Source organism: Carcharhinus amblyrhynchos, chromosome 1 (assembly GCF_965287045.1).
Source record: "Carcharhinus amblyrhynchos chromosome 1, sCarAmb.v2.hapA, whole genome shotgun sequence".
NCBI lineage: Eukaryota > Metazoa > Chordata > Chondrichthyes > Carcharhiniformes > Carcharhinidae > Carcharhinus > Carcharhinus amblyrhynchos.
Genome location: NC_137324.1, coordinates 137,133,857 through 137,152,808, shown reverse-complemented (window position 1 = coordinate 137,152,808; position 18,952 = coordinate 137,133,857). Strand labels below are relative to the sequence as shown.

The window sequence follows — 18,952 nt, the reverse complement described above, 5'->3', positions numbered from 1 at the left end:
TATGCTTATCTAAAAGCCCCCTAAACGTCCCTATTGTATCTGCCTCCACTACCATCCCGGCAGCAAATCCTGGACACCTACCACACTGTAAAAAAACTTGCTCCTCACATCTCCCTTGTACATTCCCCCTCTCACCTTAAATGCATGCTCCCTAGTATTTGACATTTCAACTCTGGGAGAAAGTTCTGACTGTCAACCTTATCACTGCACCTCCTCTCAACCTCTGCAGCTCCAGAGAAAACATAAGAACATAAGAACATAAGAAATAGGAGCAGGAGTAGGCCATCTGGCCCTTCGAGCCTGCCCCGCCATTCAATAAGATCATGGCTGATCTGTCGTGGCTCAGTTCCACTTTCCCGCCCTCTCCCCATAACCCTTAATCCCCTCTCTTATCAAAAACCCATCAACCCGCTTCTTAAAAATATTTAGCGAGGCAGCCTCCACCACTTCAACGGGTCCAGCCTCTTCTTATAGCTCATATCCTTTAAGCCAGGCAGCATCCTGGTAAACCACTTCTGCACCCTCTCCAAAAACTCCACATCCTTCCTGTAATGTGGAGACCAGAACTGAATGCAATACTCAAAATACTTAAAAGTGCAGCCTAATCACAATTTTGAAAAGCTACAACACGATATCCTGACTCTAATACTCAGTGCCCTGACCAATAATGGCAACCATGCCAAAGGTCTTTGTTATCACCCTATCTACTTGTGTGGCCACTTTCAGGGAGCTATGGACTTGGACCTCAAGATCCCTCTGTACATCAATGTTGCTTGGGGTTTTGCCATTAACTATATACTCAACCTTAACTTTGATCTCCCAAAGTGCAGAACCTCACACTTACCTGGATTAAACTTCTTTTCTTCACCTATATCATAGAATTCTACAGTACAGGAGGAGGCCATTCAGCCCATCAAGTCTGTACTGACCACATCCCGCCCAAGCTCTATTCCCGTAACCCCACACATTTATCCTGCTAATCTCCCTGACACTAGGGTCAATTTAGCATGGCCAATTAACCTAACCTGCACATCTTTGGACTGTGGGAGGAAACCGGAGCATCCGAACGAAACCCATGCAGACACGAGGAGGAAGAACAAACTCCACACAGAAAGCGACCCAAAGCTGGAATTGAACTGGGGTTCCTGATGCTGACTGGCAGCAGTGCTGACCACTGCGTCACTGGGCTGTCCCATATCTACAACTGATCTATACCATAACGTATCCTTTTGACAACCTTCTACGCTATTCACAACGCCACCTAGCTATGTCATCTGCAAACTTACTAACCCCCTCATGTATGTTTTCATCCAAGTCATATATATATATATATATATATCACAAACAGCAGAGGTCCCAGAACAATCCCCGCAGAACACCATTAGTCACCAATCCCCAGCCAGAAAAATACCCTTCCACCACTATTCTCTGAACGAGCAAGCCAATTCTGAATCCAAGCAGCCAAGTCACTGTGGATCCCATGCATCTTAATCTTCTGGATGAATCTATCATGAGGGACCTTGTTGAAAGCCTTACTAAAATGCATGTAGACAACATCCACTGCTCTATTGTCATCGATCACCTTCATCACCTCCTCAAAAACATCAATCAAGCCACTAAGACATGACCTGCCCAACACAAAGCTGTGCTGACTTTTGCTAATTAGGCCATGCTTTTTCAAATGCACATAAATCCTATCCCTAAGAATCCTCTCCAATAGTTTCTTAAACACTGATCTGAGACTCACCGGTTTATAATTTCCTGAATTATCTCTTTTTCCTTTCTTGAACAGGGGAAAAAACATTAGGTACTTGACAGTCTTCTGGGACCTCTCCAGTGGCTAGCAAGGATACAAAGGTCTTTGTCAGGGCCCCAGCAATCTTCTCTCTCAATAACCTGGGACGGATACCATTGGGCCCTGGAGACTTATCCATCTTAATGTGCTTCAAGAGACCTAACATCACTTCTTTATTAATTTCAAAATGCCCTATCATATTTGCATACTACACACTAATCTTGCCGTCCTCCATATTCTTCTCCTCGGTGATCACTGATGCAAAGTGTTCATTTAGGATTTCAGCCACAACCTCAGCCTCCAACTACAAATTCCCTCCACAGAAAACCATAGAAAATTACAGCTCAGAAACAGGCCTTTTGGACCTTCTTGTCTGTGCTGAACCATTTTTTGTCTAGTCTTACTAACCTGCACTTGAACCATATCTCTCCACACCCCTCTCATCCATAAACCTGTCCAAGTTTTTCTTAAATGTTAAAAGTGACCCCACATTTACCACTTTATCCGGCAGCTCATTCCACACTCCCACCACTCTGCGTGAAGAAGCCCCCCCAATATTCCCTTTAAACTTTTCTCCTTTCACCCTTAACCCATGCCCTCTGGTTTTTTTCTCTCCCCTAGCCTCAGTGGAAAAAGCCTGCTTGCATTCACTATCTATACCCATCAAAATCTTATACACCTCTATCAAATCTCCCCTCATTTTCCTTTATCCTCGAATAGTTCTAACCTCTTCCTAGCTACCCTTGTGTATAAAATGCCTTTGGATTCTCTTTAACCCTACTTGCCAAGGTCATTTCATGGCCCTTCTTCGCTCTCCTAATTCCCTGCTCGAGTGCTTTCCTGCTAGAGGAAAGCATTAACTCAGCATTTGGAAGGCAGTAGTATAATCAGACAAAGTCAGCATGGATTTACAATAGAGAAGTCATGCTTGATGAATCTACTTGGAATCTTTTGAGGATGTAACTAGTAGAGTTGACTGAAGAGAATGAATGGATGTGGTTTATTTAAACTTTCAGAAGGCTTTCGACAAGTGTCACATAAAGACTACTAAGTAAAATTAAAGCACATGGCATTTGCAGGTCATGTCTTGAGACAGATAGTAAGCTAGTTAGCAGATAGAAAGCAAAAAGTTGGCATAAATGAGTCCTTTTCTGATTGGTAGTCAGTGACGAGTGAGGTTCCGCAGGAATCTGTGCTAGGACCTCAACTAGTCACATTATGTATTAATGATTTGGAAGAGGAAACAATGTATTATCTCCAAATTTGCAGATGACACAAAGTTGGATGGAAGGGTGAGCTATGAGGAGAATGCAGAGATGCATCCACATTTGGAACAGGCTGAACATGAGAGCATCTGCATAGCAGATGCAAAATAATACGGATAAATGTGAGGTTATCCACTTTGGTAACAATAACAGGAAGACAAATTACTTGAATGGGTGTAAACTGAGAGACTTTGGCGACCTCGTGTATCAAATGCTCAAAGCAAGCATGCAGGTACAGCAGGCAGTAAAGAAGACAAATGGTATGTTGGCCTTCATAGCAAGGGGATTCAAGTATAGGGATAGGGATGTTTTGCTGCAATCGTATCGGGTGTTGGAGAGTCCACATCTGGAGTATTGTGTACAGCTTCAGTGTCCTTGACTGAGGAAGGATTTCCTTGTTATAGAGGGAGTACAGCAAAGGTTTACGAGGCTAATTCCTGGGATGGCAGGTCTGTCATATGAGGAGACACTAAGTCAGTTAGGATTCTTTTCAGTACAGTTTCAAAGAGTGAGAGAGGATCTCATAGAAACTCAAAGTTCTGACAGGGTTCGACAGGGTAGATTCAGAAAGAATGTTCCAGATGGCTGGGGGAATCCAGAATTAGGAGTCATAGTTTCAGGATAAGGGGTAAACCTTTTAGAACTGATGTGAGGAGAAACTTCTTCCACCCACAGGATGGTGAATGTGTGGAATGCCAAAACGTTGTGTGATTTCAAAAAGAAATTAAATATGCTCTTGTTGCTAAACGGGTCATAGGATGTGGAAGGAAGGGAGGGTCAGGATATTAAATTCAATGATCAACCACGATCAAGATGAATGGCCTACTCCTGCTTCTAGTTTCTATGTTTCTTTATATTCCTCACAGATTCTGTCCGATTTTAGCTTCCTAAACCTTACATATGCTTCCTTTCTCCTTTTAACTAAATTCACAACTTCCTTCGTTATCCATGGATTCCTGATCTTGCCATCCTTGTCTTCCTCCTTACTGGAAGGTGCTGGTCTTCAAACAACTTCCACATGTCAATTGTGGACTTGCCCCATATCAGCTGCTCCCAATTAATTCTCACTAGCTCCTTCCTAATACTGTCGCAATTTGCCCTCCTCCAATTTAATACCTTATTCATAGCTATCTTAAAACTTGAGCAGTTCTGATCACTGTTTCCAAAATGCTGTTTCACTGAAAGGTCAGTCACCTGACCAGGCTCATTTGCCAGTACAAGGTCCAGTATGGTCCCTCCTATTGTAAGACTATCCACATACTGTTTCAAGAAACGCTCTTGGATGTACCTAACAAATTCTGCCCTGTCTCAGCCCTTTGCTCTAAGGAAGTCCTGGTCAATATTGGGGAAATTAAAGTCACCCACTATGAAACCCTATTATCATCTTTCCAGTAATCTGCCTCCATATTTGTTCCTCAATGTCCCGCTTGGGGGCGGAGGGGGGGCCTAAAGTATAATCCCGTCAGAGTGATTGCACCCACCTTATTTTAGAGCTCTACCCATATTGCCTAAGTGCCCAGCCAAAACAGATCGACAAAAATGAACGTAGGCCCCTTACAGTCAGAAGTGGGAGAATTCATAACGGGGAACAAAGTAATGGCTGAGAAACTAAATTCGTCCTTTGCTTTTGTCTTTACAAAGGGAGACGTGAATAATGTACCAGTGTTCTGAGAAAAGTGTAAGTGAAGGAAATCTGTATTAATAAAGAAATGGCTTTGGGAAAACTGTTGGGATAAATCTCCAGGGCCTGATAATTTTCATTCCATAGTTGTTAAGGAAAGGGCTCTAGAAATATTAGATCCATTGGTGGTCATTTTCTAAAATTCACTAGACTGTTTCTACAGATAGGAGGGTAGCTAATGTATACTATTCAAAAAGGGAGATAGAGAGAAAACAGGGAACTACAGACTAGTGAACCAAATGTCAGAACTGGGGAAGTTATTTGAGTCCATTATCAAGGATTTCATACCTCAGCATTTGAAAAGCAGTGGTACAATCAGATAAAGTCAGCATGGATTCACAAAAGGGAAAATCATGCTGGACAAATCTACTGGAATTCTTTGAGTATGTAACTAGTAGCGTTGACCATGGGGAACCGGTGGATATGGTCTATTTAAACTTTCTGAAGATTTTTGAGTAGGTCTCACAAGGATATTATGTAAAGTGGGATTGCGAGTAGTGTTTTGAGATGTATAGAAAGCTGGTTAGCAGATAGGAAGCAAAGATTTGGCATAAATGGTCTTTTCCCGAATAGCAGGCAGTGACTAATGGGGTACCACAGAGATCTGTGCTAGGACCCCAACTGTTCAAATTATGTATTAATGATTTTGCAGAGGGAACTTGCAGGTAATGCAAAGTTGGATGGGAGGGTGAGCTGTGAGGAGGATGCAGAGATGCTTCAGCATAATTTGAACAGGCTGAGTGGGTGGGCATTTGCATGGCAGATGCATTATGATGTGGATAAATATGAGGTTATTCATTTCAGTAGCAATAATAAAGTGTCAGATTATTACTTTAATGGGTGTAAATTGAAAGAGGTGGATACTCAGCGAGATCTTGGAGTTCTGCATCAGTCACTGGAAGTAAGCACGCGGGTACAGCAGGCAGTAAAGAAGATAAATGGTATGTTGGCATTCATAGGGAGAGGATTTGAGTAATCGAGATGTTTTAGTGCAATTAGATAGGGCACTGGTGTGGCCTCATTTGGAATATTGTATGCAGTTTTGGTGTCCTTTTCTGAGGATGCCCTTACTGTAGGGGAGTGCAGTGAAGGTTTAACAGGTTGATTCCTGGGATGGCAGGTCACATGAGACACTAACTTGAATCAGACTATATTTATTGGGGTTTAGAAGAATGAGGGGTGATCTCATAGAAGCTTATAAATTTCTACCAGAGCTAGACAGGATAGATTCAGAAAGAATGTTCCAGATGGTTGTGGGTGTCCAGAACTAGGAGTCATAGGTTGAGGATAAGGGGTAAACCTTTTAGGATTGGGGTAAACCTTTTAGGATTGAGGTGAGGAGAAACTTCTTCATCCAGAGCATGGTGAATCAGTGGAATACATTACCATAGAAAGTAGTGAAGATCAAAATGTTGTGTGATTTCAGGAGGAGATTAGATACAGGTCCTGGGGCTAAAGGATCAAGCAATATTGGGGGTGGGGGGTGTGTACATTAGGATATTAAATTTGATGGTAGGCCATGATGAAAGTGCAGAGCAGGTTCAAAGGGCTGCATGTCCTACTCATACTTCTATTTTCCATGTTTCAGTTTCAGGTCTATGTCCTCAGTGCTCAAACTAACCATTAAGTTGTGTTTATGGTATTAGTACTGGGCTCAAACTAACCGTTAGATGGTGTTTAGCGTGGTTTAAGAACAACTTGTCCTTATACAGCACATGGCAGCTTCATGTTATCCTGACCAACATTTCTCCTTCAAACACCAAAAACACACAATTTGCTCATGCATCTCATTTACAACAGTAACATTTTACATATAAGGAGGAGATGTGGTGTAGAGTAGTGTCACTGGACTAATAATCCAGAGGCTCAGGCTAATACTCTGGGAACACGAGTTTAAATCCTACCACAAAAAATGGTGGAACTTAAATCAGCTGATTAATCAGCTGGTCTCAGTCATGGTGGCCTTGAAACTATCGATTGTCTTTTAATCCACCTGGTTCACTAATGTCTTTTAGGAAAGGAAATCTGTCATCTTTACCTAGGCTGGCCTAAATTTGACTCTAGATCCACAATAATGTGGTTGGCTCTTAAATGACCTTAAATGGCATTTCAGGTGATATCTGAAATCAACTAGCATGCCACTTAGTTCAAAGAATGGGCAACAAAACCAAACAAGAATATATTTTTTTAAAAATGCAATTCCTTGGTCATGAAGTATGCAAAGACATCCTGAGAACATAAAAGGGATAAACAAGTTATTGTTTAGTGCTCATAATTACAAACTATTTATTTATACTGATAATTTCTGACCTTGTTTCACTCTCATGCACATCTAAGAGGCCACATTAAGAGTGCTAACAATAACTGTCATAACAAACCAGTCTCCTCCTCATCCAGATGGAATTATGAAATGGAGATGAAATTATGGTGGAGGGTGTGCAGCAACTGAACTGGTCTATCCCCTTTGAACAACAGGAATTACATTGTCAATCTTCCAAGATGCCTAACATAACTCCCATTTCCAACAGTCATTGAAAGATGGTGATTCAAGCTTCCATTTTGTCTTTTGCCATTATCAGTATAGATACCTTTAAGATGTTTTACCCCATTTCAGTACTGCTTCCTGGCCTAAAGTTTCAAAAAAATATTAGGGCAGAACACACCGGCAAGGTTGATATTTCTCCATTGTTTTCCCTTCAGGAAGTGAATGAAGGTACTTTCAAAGTGCAATTAGATAACAAACTGCAGAATTTTGAACCTGTGACAAAGCAATGACAATGCATGCTCAAGTAAGGATAGTGTACGCTTTGAAAAGGGAACCTGGAAGTAAAGGTGTTCCGATGTACCTGTTGCCCTTTCAGATGATGGAGCTTGCATGTTTGGGAAATAATGTTAACATGCAGCAGTACACCTTGTAGATCAAACCTGGGAAAATAATGGTCCATGCTTTCAATCAGTCCTATGGCTCTGAACTGGGGGAAACATTTAATGTGCACCAGTGACACAATGTAACTTGAGCCACTGCTCCTGATTGATTGGCATCAGAAGTGGTCCATGTAAAATGCAGATCCTGCAGAGCTTCATGGGAAGTAGTTCAAGAACAACAAAAGTGCTTCCAGGTAATATGGAGTTAGCTATTGATTGGATGCTGGAGGCAGACTTCTCCTGAGTGCAGCCACCTTGTTAAAAACAGGTCAGTATACACAAAGCTACACAAGGCGAGAGTCCTTTTAAGATTACTGCAGTTTGGTTTGCTTTAAGCGTATACACTGGAATTTCAAAACTTCAATTTATTTTATACTCGGGGTTTAATAGCCTTTATGAAAAGTCAACTCTTCTTGTCTGGTTTTGGTTCTCCATTTTTCTCATTCCCTCACTGAAGGTGCTAATTCTTGCTCAGGTCAATTGCCATGAATGCTGACAGTCCAGGATTTGAGCCTGGAACCTTCCGGTCTGCACTGGCATAACAACACAGTAAAGAGTAGTCTTACACACTAGAATCTATTTTAAAATTTTGTATTGGTATGTACATCCTATCAATTTTCTACATTATAAATTCCTATAGACACATTCTTAATACCATTAGGGATATGGAACTTCAGTTAAGAGGGGAGATGAAAAAAATCATGAAGGGTATTGATTAGGTAAATAAGGAGTAACACATTCTATGGCAGAAGAGTCAGAGGTCACAGATTAAAGGCATTTGCCAAAAGAACCAGATAGTGGCAGATTTGTAGGCCTAGCTGATTAATATTAAGGGGCAAAAAACATTAATGGAGGTTGTATACAGACCCCCAAACTGAAGAGGAGGAATTCAGAGTGTACATGGGATAATTTTCTGGACTAATACGTTGGGGAACCAAATCAGAGAACAGACTGTCCCAGACTGGGTATTGTCTAATAAGAAAGGAATAATTGGCAATACAGTTGTGCAAGACCCCTTGGAGATGAGCGACCATAATATGATAGAATTTTTCATCAGGGTTAGGTAGTTGATTCTGAGTTAAGGGTTCTGAATGTTCATAAAGGAGACTGTGATGCTTTCAGGCATGCATTAGCTATGATGGATTGAGAAACATTAGTTACGGAATGACAGCGGATAGGCAATGGCAAACATTTAAAGAATACTTGGGCAAACTGCAACAATTCTTTATTCTTGCCTGGCGCAAAAGTAAAATGGGAAAGGTGGCCAAACCATTGCTTACATGGGAAATTAGAAGTAGGTTTATTAGATCCAAGGAAGAGGCATACAAATTGGCCAGAAAGGACAAAAGATCTGAGCGCTGGGAACAGTTTAAAATTCAGCAAAGGGAGACTGAGGGTTTATTAAGAAGGGGAAAATAGAGCACATCTATTTTATCTTTATGATCCTTAAATTTTACAGCATTTATGGCTGCTACACTCCCCCTACAACCCCAGATTCCAAAACAATTTCCATATCCAGATATAGTTCTGTGGCCAAAGCCTCCATTTGCAAGATGTGGCCTATGAGCATAATTTTCCCACATCAGTTCAAGGTTGATATTTGGTCTCAGGTAATCAAGGGGTATGGAATTGGGCAGGATAGTGGATTTGAGGCAGAAGGTCAACTATGTTTATATTTAATGGCAGAGCAAACTCAAGGGGCCAAGAGTACTACTTCACCATGAGCGAATGAAATACTGGCCTTTATAGCAAGGGGGATAGAATATAAAAGCAGGGAGGTCTTGCTGCAACTATACAGGGCACTGGTGAGGCCGCAGCTGGAGTACTGTATGCAGTTTTGGTCGCCACACTTGCGCAAGGATATTTTGGCCTTGGAGGGAGTGCAGAGGAGGTTCACTAGGCTGATAACCAGAGATGAGGGGGTTGGACTATGAAGAGAGACTAAATAGACTGGGTCCGTACTCGTTGGAGTTTAGAAGGATGAGGGGGATCTTATAGAGACATATAAGATAATGAAAGGGATGGATAGGGTAGAGGTATTCTTCCCGTTCAGAAAGGACAGCAGGACTAGAGGGCACAGCCTCAAGATGGGGGCGGGGGGGGGGCAGTTTAGAACGGGATTGAAGAGGAACTTCTTCACTCAAAGAGTGGTGAATCTCTGGAATTCTCTGCCCGTAGAAGTGGTGGAGGCTACCTCGCTAAATATATTTAAGTCACGGGTAGATAGGTTTTTGACAGACAAGGGAATTCAGGGTTATGGAGAGAAAGCGGGAAAGTGGAACTGATCCACTTCAGATCAGCCATGATCTTATTGAATGGCGGGGCAGGCTCGAAGGGCTAGATGGCCTACTACTGCTCCTATTTCTTATGTTCTTACTGCTATTTACGTTATGACATGCAACATTTCCCACTGAATTTTAAAAATGGAGAGATTACCTTTACCGATGTGCCTTCTGGTATTTTCAATAGTGGAGTTACGATTCACGTTGGATAGAAGCCCAAGGCAGAATCTATTTTTGTTGTTTGAAGGATCAGTAAACCCATCCACTAAGACACTAGTAGAGGAGGCTTGGAAAGCTTCTCCCACACGGTTATTCAGCTCATAATAGACAATAGAGCACCAGTGTTTTGGTTCCTCATAAGCAACTGGTTGAACATCTACAAAGAGGAAAGTTACCATTAATTTCTCCTAAATGAACAGCTGCTCCCATCACCACCAAACATGAAATCAAGAAAACATCAAGAATTAGTGTATTTACGTTGAATAGATCATATGATAATTGGCGCTACATACATCAGCCAACAATTCACTTTCCAGTTGCTCCCACAAGATGAAAGCATCTAAAATAGTTTCTGTTCTAACCCTTTAACAGAAGGAATAAAAGATTTGCTGGGGTACAATTCCAGATGCATCAGGGATAGTCTGGCACCTCAATAATGGACAATTAATCAGAGCTGGAATGTTGAATGCCTGTCCAAATAATCACAGGGGGTATGACAATTTCACCTTAAGCAGGGTCACTGACTATGGATTACATGCCATAATATTTACCAATTTTTTCCTTCTTAACACAGGCTCACAAAGGTTAATTATTGTTTTCTAACATTCTTGCCAAGAACAGTTATCTTAGTGCACAGTAGGTCAAAACCCATATGATTCAGCTACTTATTATCTTAACCAGTTGAATCACCTAAATTTGCTGCAAATTTTGTTCTCCTGTGCAATTATACCTATACGTAAGTGGACAATCTGCTTCGAAACAAGTGATAGTTGTGGGGCCACAGCCACTAGGAACTGAGATAATGGTGGGGAGGCGATGGCCAAGCGACATTATCACTAGACCATTAATCCAGAAATTAAGCTAATGTTCTGGGGACCCAGGTTTTAATCCCGCCAGATGGAATTTGAATTCAGTTAAAAATAATCTGGAATTAAGAATCTACTAATGACCATGAAACCATTGCCAAGTATCAAAAGAAAGATCTGATTCACTTGTGTCCTTTATAGGAAGGAAATCTGCCTTCCTTACTTGGTCCAACCTGACTCCAGAGCTACAGCAATGTGGTTGACTCTCAACTGTCCTCCAAGGTCAATTAAGGATGGGTAATAAATGCTGGCCAGTCAGTGACACCCCCATGTACAACAAATGAATAAACAAAATCAGTCCTCCAGGGAAAAACACTTGGCCATTCCTTGTTGCCTCTTCATAACAAAATGGCAAAACTCAGAAATTCACTGTATTGACACAGAACTATTAGCATTCTGTAATTTCCGCATAACAGTGATATATGATCAAAATATCCCCCCCCCCCCCCCCCAAACAGTGTATAACCCCACGGTGATCAGGGACATGCCTGGGGGCAATGCCAACCTGGCAAGGCATGGGGTCTCTAGCGAATCCCATTGGGTCTTCTGATTTTGTGGAGGGTGGGGGGTTCAGAACCTGACGCTTGCCAAATTTTCAGGAAAATTCATGAATTCTATAGAATCCATACGGTACAGGAGCCATTCGGCCTACTGGGTCTGGACCTAATCCCACCCAGGCACTATTCCTGAAACCTCACCCATTTACCTTGCTAATCCCCCAGACACCAGGGTCAATTTAGCATGACCAATCAACCTAATCCACACATCTTTGGACTGTGGGAGGAAACCGGAGCACCCAGAGGAAACCCATGCAGACATGGGGAGAATGTGCAAACTCCACACAAATAATGATCCAAGGCTGGAATTGAACTTGAGCCCGTAGCGCTGTGAGGCAGCAGTGCGCCACTGTGCCATAGTGTCTTGGTGTAATTTTGAAAAGGAATTTCAAAACTTTGGGAGAAAATTCACCAGATAGAGGAACTTGTGGGGATGAATGTAATTTGCAAAAAGAATGTAAAAATTTGAAATTTAGTTTGTTATTTAAAAATGGTGGTCAAATTGAGATTCCCAAAGCAATGACAGTCGATCAGTATCTCAGAATGAATCATCAAGAGTCGCAGAGGTTTACATGCCACCCAATTTTTACCACTAAGATAGTCCCAATTGCCTGCATCTGGCCCACATCACTCTATACCCATCTTACTCATGTAACTTTGGCCTCATCTATTGCATAAGACATCACCACGCTATCCTCAATGAGAGATATGGAAGGTCAGGATTTAGATGCACATATTAAGTCAATAGAATGAGTCATGTCACACCTTTTAAAGTATTTTTTCACCAGGTAAAGGTTTTATCTTCTAAGTCAAACACTGAACGATAGTTCTGAATCTTTCTGCTTGTACTAGTGTGCATGGAACAGAAATTTAAGAGTAATGTACTGACTAAAATGAAAAGCATCCAATTGTGTGGAGCTAGGTGGATTGAGAACTGGCTGGGCAATAGGAGACAGAGGGTAGTTGTTGAGGGGACCTTTTCGGGCTGGAGGCCAGTGACCAGTGGTGTGCCGCAGGGCTCAGTACTAGGACCTCTCCTCTTTGTAGTATACATAAATGATTTGGAAGAGAGCGTACGTGGTGTGATCAGCAAGTTTGCGGATGACACCAAGATGGCAGGGTTGGCAGATACTGAGGTGGAATGTCAGGTGATACAACAGGATATAGATAGGTTGGTACATTGGGCAGATAGGTGGCAGATGGAATTTAATCCTGACAAATGCGAGGTGATGCATTTTGGAAGGAATAATGCAGAGAGGAGCTACGTGATAAAAGGAAGACTGATTAGGAGTATAGAAATACCGAGGGACCTGGGAGTGCAGGTTCACAAGTCTATGAAGGTTGCGACACAAGTGGAGAAGGTTGTGAGGAAAGCTTATGGAATGCTAGCCTTTATAGGAAGGGGTATAGAGTATAGGAGCTGCCGTCTAATGCTTCAGTTGTACAGAACGTTGGTTAGACCGCATTTGGAGTACTGCGTCCAGTTCTGGTCACCTTACTACCGGAAGGACGTGGAGACTCTGGAGAGGGTGCAGAGGAGGTTTACCAGGATGTTGCCTGGCATGGAAGGACTGAGTTACGAGGAAAGGTTGGAGAAACTGGGACTTTTCTCCTTGGAAAGACGGAGATTGAGGGGAGACATGATAGAGGTATATAAGATGCTGTAGGGAATAGATAGAGTCAATAGTGAGAGGCTGCTCCCTAGACTGGGTACAATTACGAGACGTCATGATCTAAGGGTGAAGGGGGAGAAGTATAATTTGGATGTGAGAGGAAGGTTCTTCATGCAGAGGGTCGTGGGGGTATGGAACGCGCTACCGAGTAGGGTGGTGGAGGCAGGAACGTTGGACTCGTTTAAGGTTTACTTAGATAGACACATGAGCGAAACAAGGATGGAGGATTATAGTAAGGGGTATTAAATAGGGTCAGAGCCTTGGGAGACATCGGAAATGCAGACTTATATGTTAACGTTTTTGTCTTTTTATTCCGCAGGTGGAGATCCACCTTGTTGTCAAACAAGGGGCATGCACACGGTGGGTCGTGCGTGGGCCGCTCTTGGAGGTTCCAGGAGTGGCCTAGTACTTCGTGTCGGTGTGTGTGCTTGATCCTGGACCGGTAGACGGGCGCCGCAACAGCTCAGTGACTAGCACTGCTAGCTGTGCAGATACATGGATTTGGGCCCGTGTCTGTGGGAGTTTGTGCATTCTCCCTGTGGTTGCGTGGGTTTCCTCCGGGCGCTCCGGTTTCCACCCACACCCCAAGGATGTGCTCTTAGGCTGATTGGTATACCAAATTGACACTATTCTCCCCTGAATCTGGCTAAGTTAGGGGTTCCACTTGCAGACATGCAGGGCAGAGTAGGTGTAGGAGGATGCGGCGGCGCGGGCTCGTTGGGCTGAAGGGCCTGTTTCCCGTGCTGGGTTGTTCTTTGTTCTTGTGTGTGGTGGGACACAATAGACAATACAGCTAATGATTAGGAGTGGTTCAGTCTTCCAAAACAATACTGGACAAACTGCAAACTGGTATTGGTAGCAAAATTAAAGAATAGTTGCTTAATACAATTCAATATTTGTATTGTGGATAGCACTTCCATAAACTAAACTCCCACATGGCTAAAGACCAGCAATGCTTGAAAAGGCAGCTTACGTTCTTTTGCACTGGCAATTATTCAGCCAATTTCCTTTAAGGATCACATGATGTCAACTCACCCACCTAGTAAAAGCTACAGTTAAAATCTTTTCAGGAGAGTAACAAGTTACATTTTGGCAGACATGAGAAAACAGCTGCAAGCCTTCCCTTCCCTCCATTTTGTGCATATTTGCTCACTTTATCACCACAGTTAAATCTGTATTTTTTCAGATTAAATAATTCAAAATAAGTTTTGTGCAGTCTCCAAATGTCTGTTAAGTTTTTATGCACATACTTAAAAAGTGCCTGGATTGTCAAATAAGTTATGTCACTCATAATTTAAAATGTTGTGTCTTAAAAGTGATTGTAAGCAAAGAATAACATTGTTCTGATGAAAGCTTCATTTTAATGTGCAGTTATATTCTAATTGGTCATATAAAGCAATTTATGTTGTACTTTCCAATTATTTTGAAACCGTAGATATACTAAGGAAAATTCATTTGATCCCATTTATTCCCAGAAGAGTTCAACTTCAATTTTTCTTTATACTAGTCCATTGCCTGTCACAACATATTGTGACAAGGAGACATGATAAAATGTATTGAGGTTGGGTGAATTGGACTATGGCACAAGCACTTAATTCATCCTATTCTAAAGTAATCGATTCAGCCCTCAGGATTTCATAATTAAAATTATAACTGGCTCAAATTTAAAAAGGAAACTATGTCATTTTAATGTAATTTTGCAATTGCTGCAATTTTACCATCCAGAATAAGGTTGCCACCTCCACTAGCAAGAAAGACATGCTTGCATGGACAAGATTTCATTATAAAAGCAGTAGAAATTTATAATAGAACCAGTTGGCAGAAGTGTGCACAGAAGCAAGATTTTTAATCCACCATTCGTGCGGACCAACAAAATATCTGCAATCAAATTAGCATGTTTACTATAACAATACTTATTTAAATACAGGATTTCTAATTACTTTTTCACCAAATCTTTAGACTCAAAATTTACTTTCTGGAAAATGCCACCCTAAAGCTGTCCATATATAAAATCAGGCTAAAAACATGAACACATTTTTTGCCTTGTGACTTGTTTATCATCACTGAATATAAAATAATCAGGAAATCAATTCTCCTGAGTTGAAAAGGCAGATTTACCTTCAATGGGTTCAATATTATTCAAGGAGAAAACTTTATTTCCTTGAAATTTGCCTGTTACTAATCTGAACGCCAATTATCAAACAGAACAGCTTCTGAACTACCAATCTTTTCTATGACAAAGGGGATGATTGTCAGGGCTGCTAACCCCAACCAAGAATCCTGTCCATTGAATTAGGCAAAAAGGCCAAATTGGGCTTCCCTCCACGCATCGATCCCGTCCCTACTCCCCTCCACACCCTTCCCCCAGAGTGGATGAGAACCTGATTTGAAACTGATTTAAATGTATTTGAATGCAATTTATGGGCTGGAAGTTGCACAGGCCTCAAAGAGTGGAAGTCCTGACAAGTGGGGACCTAGTGCCATAGACTCTGAGGGGGTCCAGTCTCCAATTGTGCCCATGGGCCCTCTGCTGCTATCAGGCTGTTATGAAAAGGGTTTCCACAAGGTACCTGTGCGAGTGGGAGAGGCAGGGGTGGAATAGAGCTTAACTTTGGGGGTTAAAGTGGTTGAATTGCTTCTTGTTGCCCTGGAAATCATGGTAATCACTCTCAGGATGGTGATATTAGGCACCATTCTGATGAAGATCAGAACCATTGAAGTGGCCAGGTCACATTAAAATCCACACCCTCTGGATACCTAGAAGACTTCAAACATCACAGCAGCACTCCATTCTACAGTAAGGATTATCCGTGGTTGACTGCATAAGTCCATGTGATACCTGACCTACTTAAAGTGCCCTGATTGAAAGGACCTGTTAGTTTCAATAGCGAGATTCCGCTACTTTTTGGTGTGATTTATTGCCACATGTATTGATATACAGTGAAAAGTATTGTTTCTTGTGCACTATAGACATGGGAAGGAAAAGAATTAAGTGCAGAATGCAGTGTTACAGTCATAGCTAGGGTATAAAGAAAGATCAACTTTATTCGAGGTAGGTCCATTCAAAAGTTTGACAGCAGCAACTTTGAAACAGCAGGAGTTGCTATCTGGACTCTGAATTGCTTTCATTGACAGGAGGCTATCAGTTTCACCTCAGTGTTCATTTATACTCCTCCAATGAGTTTTACGAGGCTGCTTGATTGACAATCCAGAACACATCAAAAAGGGATTAGCCAGCTTAGTTGATTATAAGAAGCAAATGGTGTATTAGCAGCTAAAAGCTTTTTGACTGACAGCTCCAGGAGAGATCAAAGCCTGCACTGTTGATACAATCATTTCAGGCCTTAGTAACATTGAAAACATAGAAACCCTGCAGTGCAGAAAGAGGCCATTTGGCCCATCTAATCTGCACTGACCACAATTCCACCCAGGCCTCACCCCCCACATATTTAGCCACTAATCCCTCTAACCTACGCATCAGGACACTAAAGGGCAATTTTAGCACGGCCAATCAACCTAACCTGCACATTTTTGGACTGTGGGAGGAAACTGGAACACCTAGCAGAAACCCACACAGACGAGGAGAACGTGCAAACTCCCTACAGATAGTCACCCAAACCGGGAATCGAACCCAGGTTCCTGGAGCTGTGAAGCAGCAGTGCTAACCACTGTGCTACCATGCCACCGAACTCTGAAGTACTTCCTCTATTCACCAAAGCCTTCCGTCTAGCCTGATTTTTTTAAACACTGCACATTTACAAGTTTCTGAGCCTACCTACAAAAAGGCCTTCTAGTACTGCTTTTTTAAAACCATTGGCTTTTTTGTCTTGCCTGCAAAGCTTTTCTGTTTCCATAAGTTTCATTTTTCCACTTCTTCACTCAGTATTCTTTCACTCTGCTGCACTTCAAGATTGAATAGAATGGTTTTTTTATGCTTGAGATAAAGTTTTAAAGTAAAGTTTATTAGTCACAAGTAGGGTTACATTCACACTGTAATGAAGTTACTGTGAAAATCCCCTAATTGCCACACTCCAGTGCCTATTCACTGAGGAAGAATTTAGCATAGCTAATACACCTAACCAGCATATCTCTGGACCGAGCGGAAACCCACGCTGACACAGGGAAAACATGCAGACTCCGCACAGACAGTGACCCAAACCAGGAATCCAACTTGGGTTCCTAGTGCTATGAGGCGGCAGTGCTAACCACTGTGCCAACATGCCAGGGGAAGACTTCGTTTAACTGCATGAAATAATGTATATATAAGGACCTAAGTTGAATGGCATAGAAGTCACCAAGGTGCATGGATTAAAAAAGATTAGCTGAAGAAATAGAGTGATGTTGGGGGGAAAATAAAGCTTATGAAACATGCAAGGCATGCTTATGCCATTAGAAGTTCCAAGATCTACAAGGAGGGGGGTTTACAGCCAAAGGCTGAAAAATGGTTTCACTTTCACTTTCAGATGGCTGGCATCTAATGGGCTGACTGGCCACCTCCTTTGCTAGTATTCTCTGTAATTATTTTAGTGACCCTCTTTACATTGTCCAGTGAGATCCTCAGAAGAACCATTCATATTAGCTAAGGCATACATTAGAATCATGTTGCAAATGACAAAGAATGAGGATGCAAAGTCTTGTCTATTTCAATATTGATTCATTAGGTTATTCATTGGCTCTTAGAAGTCTGAAGTTTGACAATTGTTGTGGCTACCTTGGATCTGAAATTGACCTTGCAAGTAACAACAGTACCACTTGTAACAAAAATGCCACAAACTATTAAAGCACCAGACTCTTTCAGCATAACTTTGCTTTCTCCTGATCATCGGGGTCCTTGTGCATGAGTCGCAAAAACCCAGCTTGCAGGTGCAGCAGGTGGTCAGGAAGGCGAATGGGATGCTGGCCTTCATAGCGAGGGGGATTGAATATAAAAGTAGGGAGGTCTTGCTGCAGCTGTATAGGGCATTGGTGAGGCCGCAGCTGGAGTACTGTGTGCAGTTTTGGGCGCCGCACCTGCGCAAAGATATTTTGGCCTTGGAGGGAGTGCAGAGGAGGTTTACTAGGCTGATACCGGAGTTGAGGGGGTTGAGCTATGAGGAGAAGCTGAATAAACTAGGCTTGTACTCATTAGAGTTTAGAAGAATGAGGGGAGATCTCATTGAGACATAGAAGATGATGAATGGGATGGACAGGATAGAGGTGGAGAGACTCTTCCCGCTCAAAAAAGACAGTAGGACTAGGGGGCACAGCCTCAAGATGAAGGGGGGGCGGTTTAGAACGGAGTTGAGGAGGAACTTCTTCACTCAAAGGGTGGTGCATCTCTGGAATTCTCTGCCCGTTGAAGTGGTGGAGGCTGCCTCGCTAAATATTTTTAAGGCGCGGGTTGATGGGTTTTTGATAAGAAAGGGGATTAAGGGTTATGGGGAGAGGGTGGGAAGGTGGAACTGAGCCGCGACAGATCAGCCATGATCTTATTGAATGGCAGGGCAGGCTCGAAGGGCTGGATGGCCTACTCCTGCTCCTATTTCTTATGTTCTTATGTTCTTAATGTTGACCTTCTTAGGTCCCGTTAACACACTGTCAATGTCACTCTGGGACATCATGAGGCCATGATAAGGTGTTCTGCAAGAATGCAAGTCTGCTTATGATGGATCACCTCATTTTCAGCATCTGTGAGTGAGATGGTGGGCAC

General features: G+C 42.3%; 1 protein-coding gene across 5 annotated transcripts in view; it reads right to left on the bottom strand.

Moving 5' to 3' along the window:
• The window catches only part of smad1 (SMAD family member 1), a 145,941-nt gene that overhangs the window by 19,336 nt on the left and 107,653 nt on the right, over positions 1 to 18,952 (bottom strand). For all 5 annotated transcript variants that reach the window (XM_080193244.1, XM_080193264.1, XM_080193271.1 and 2 more), the window contains one exon: positions 10,103 to 10,324. In XM_080193244.1, coding sequence (XP_080049370.1) covers positions 10,103 to 10,324 — 222 coding nt within the window. The remainder of the gene's footprint in view (positions 1 to 10,102; positions 10,325 to 18,952) is intronic.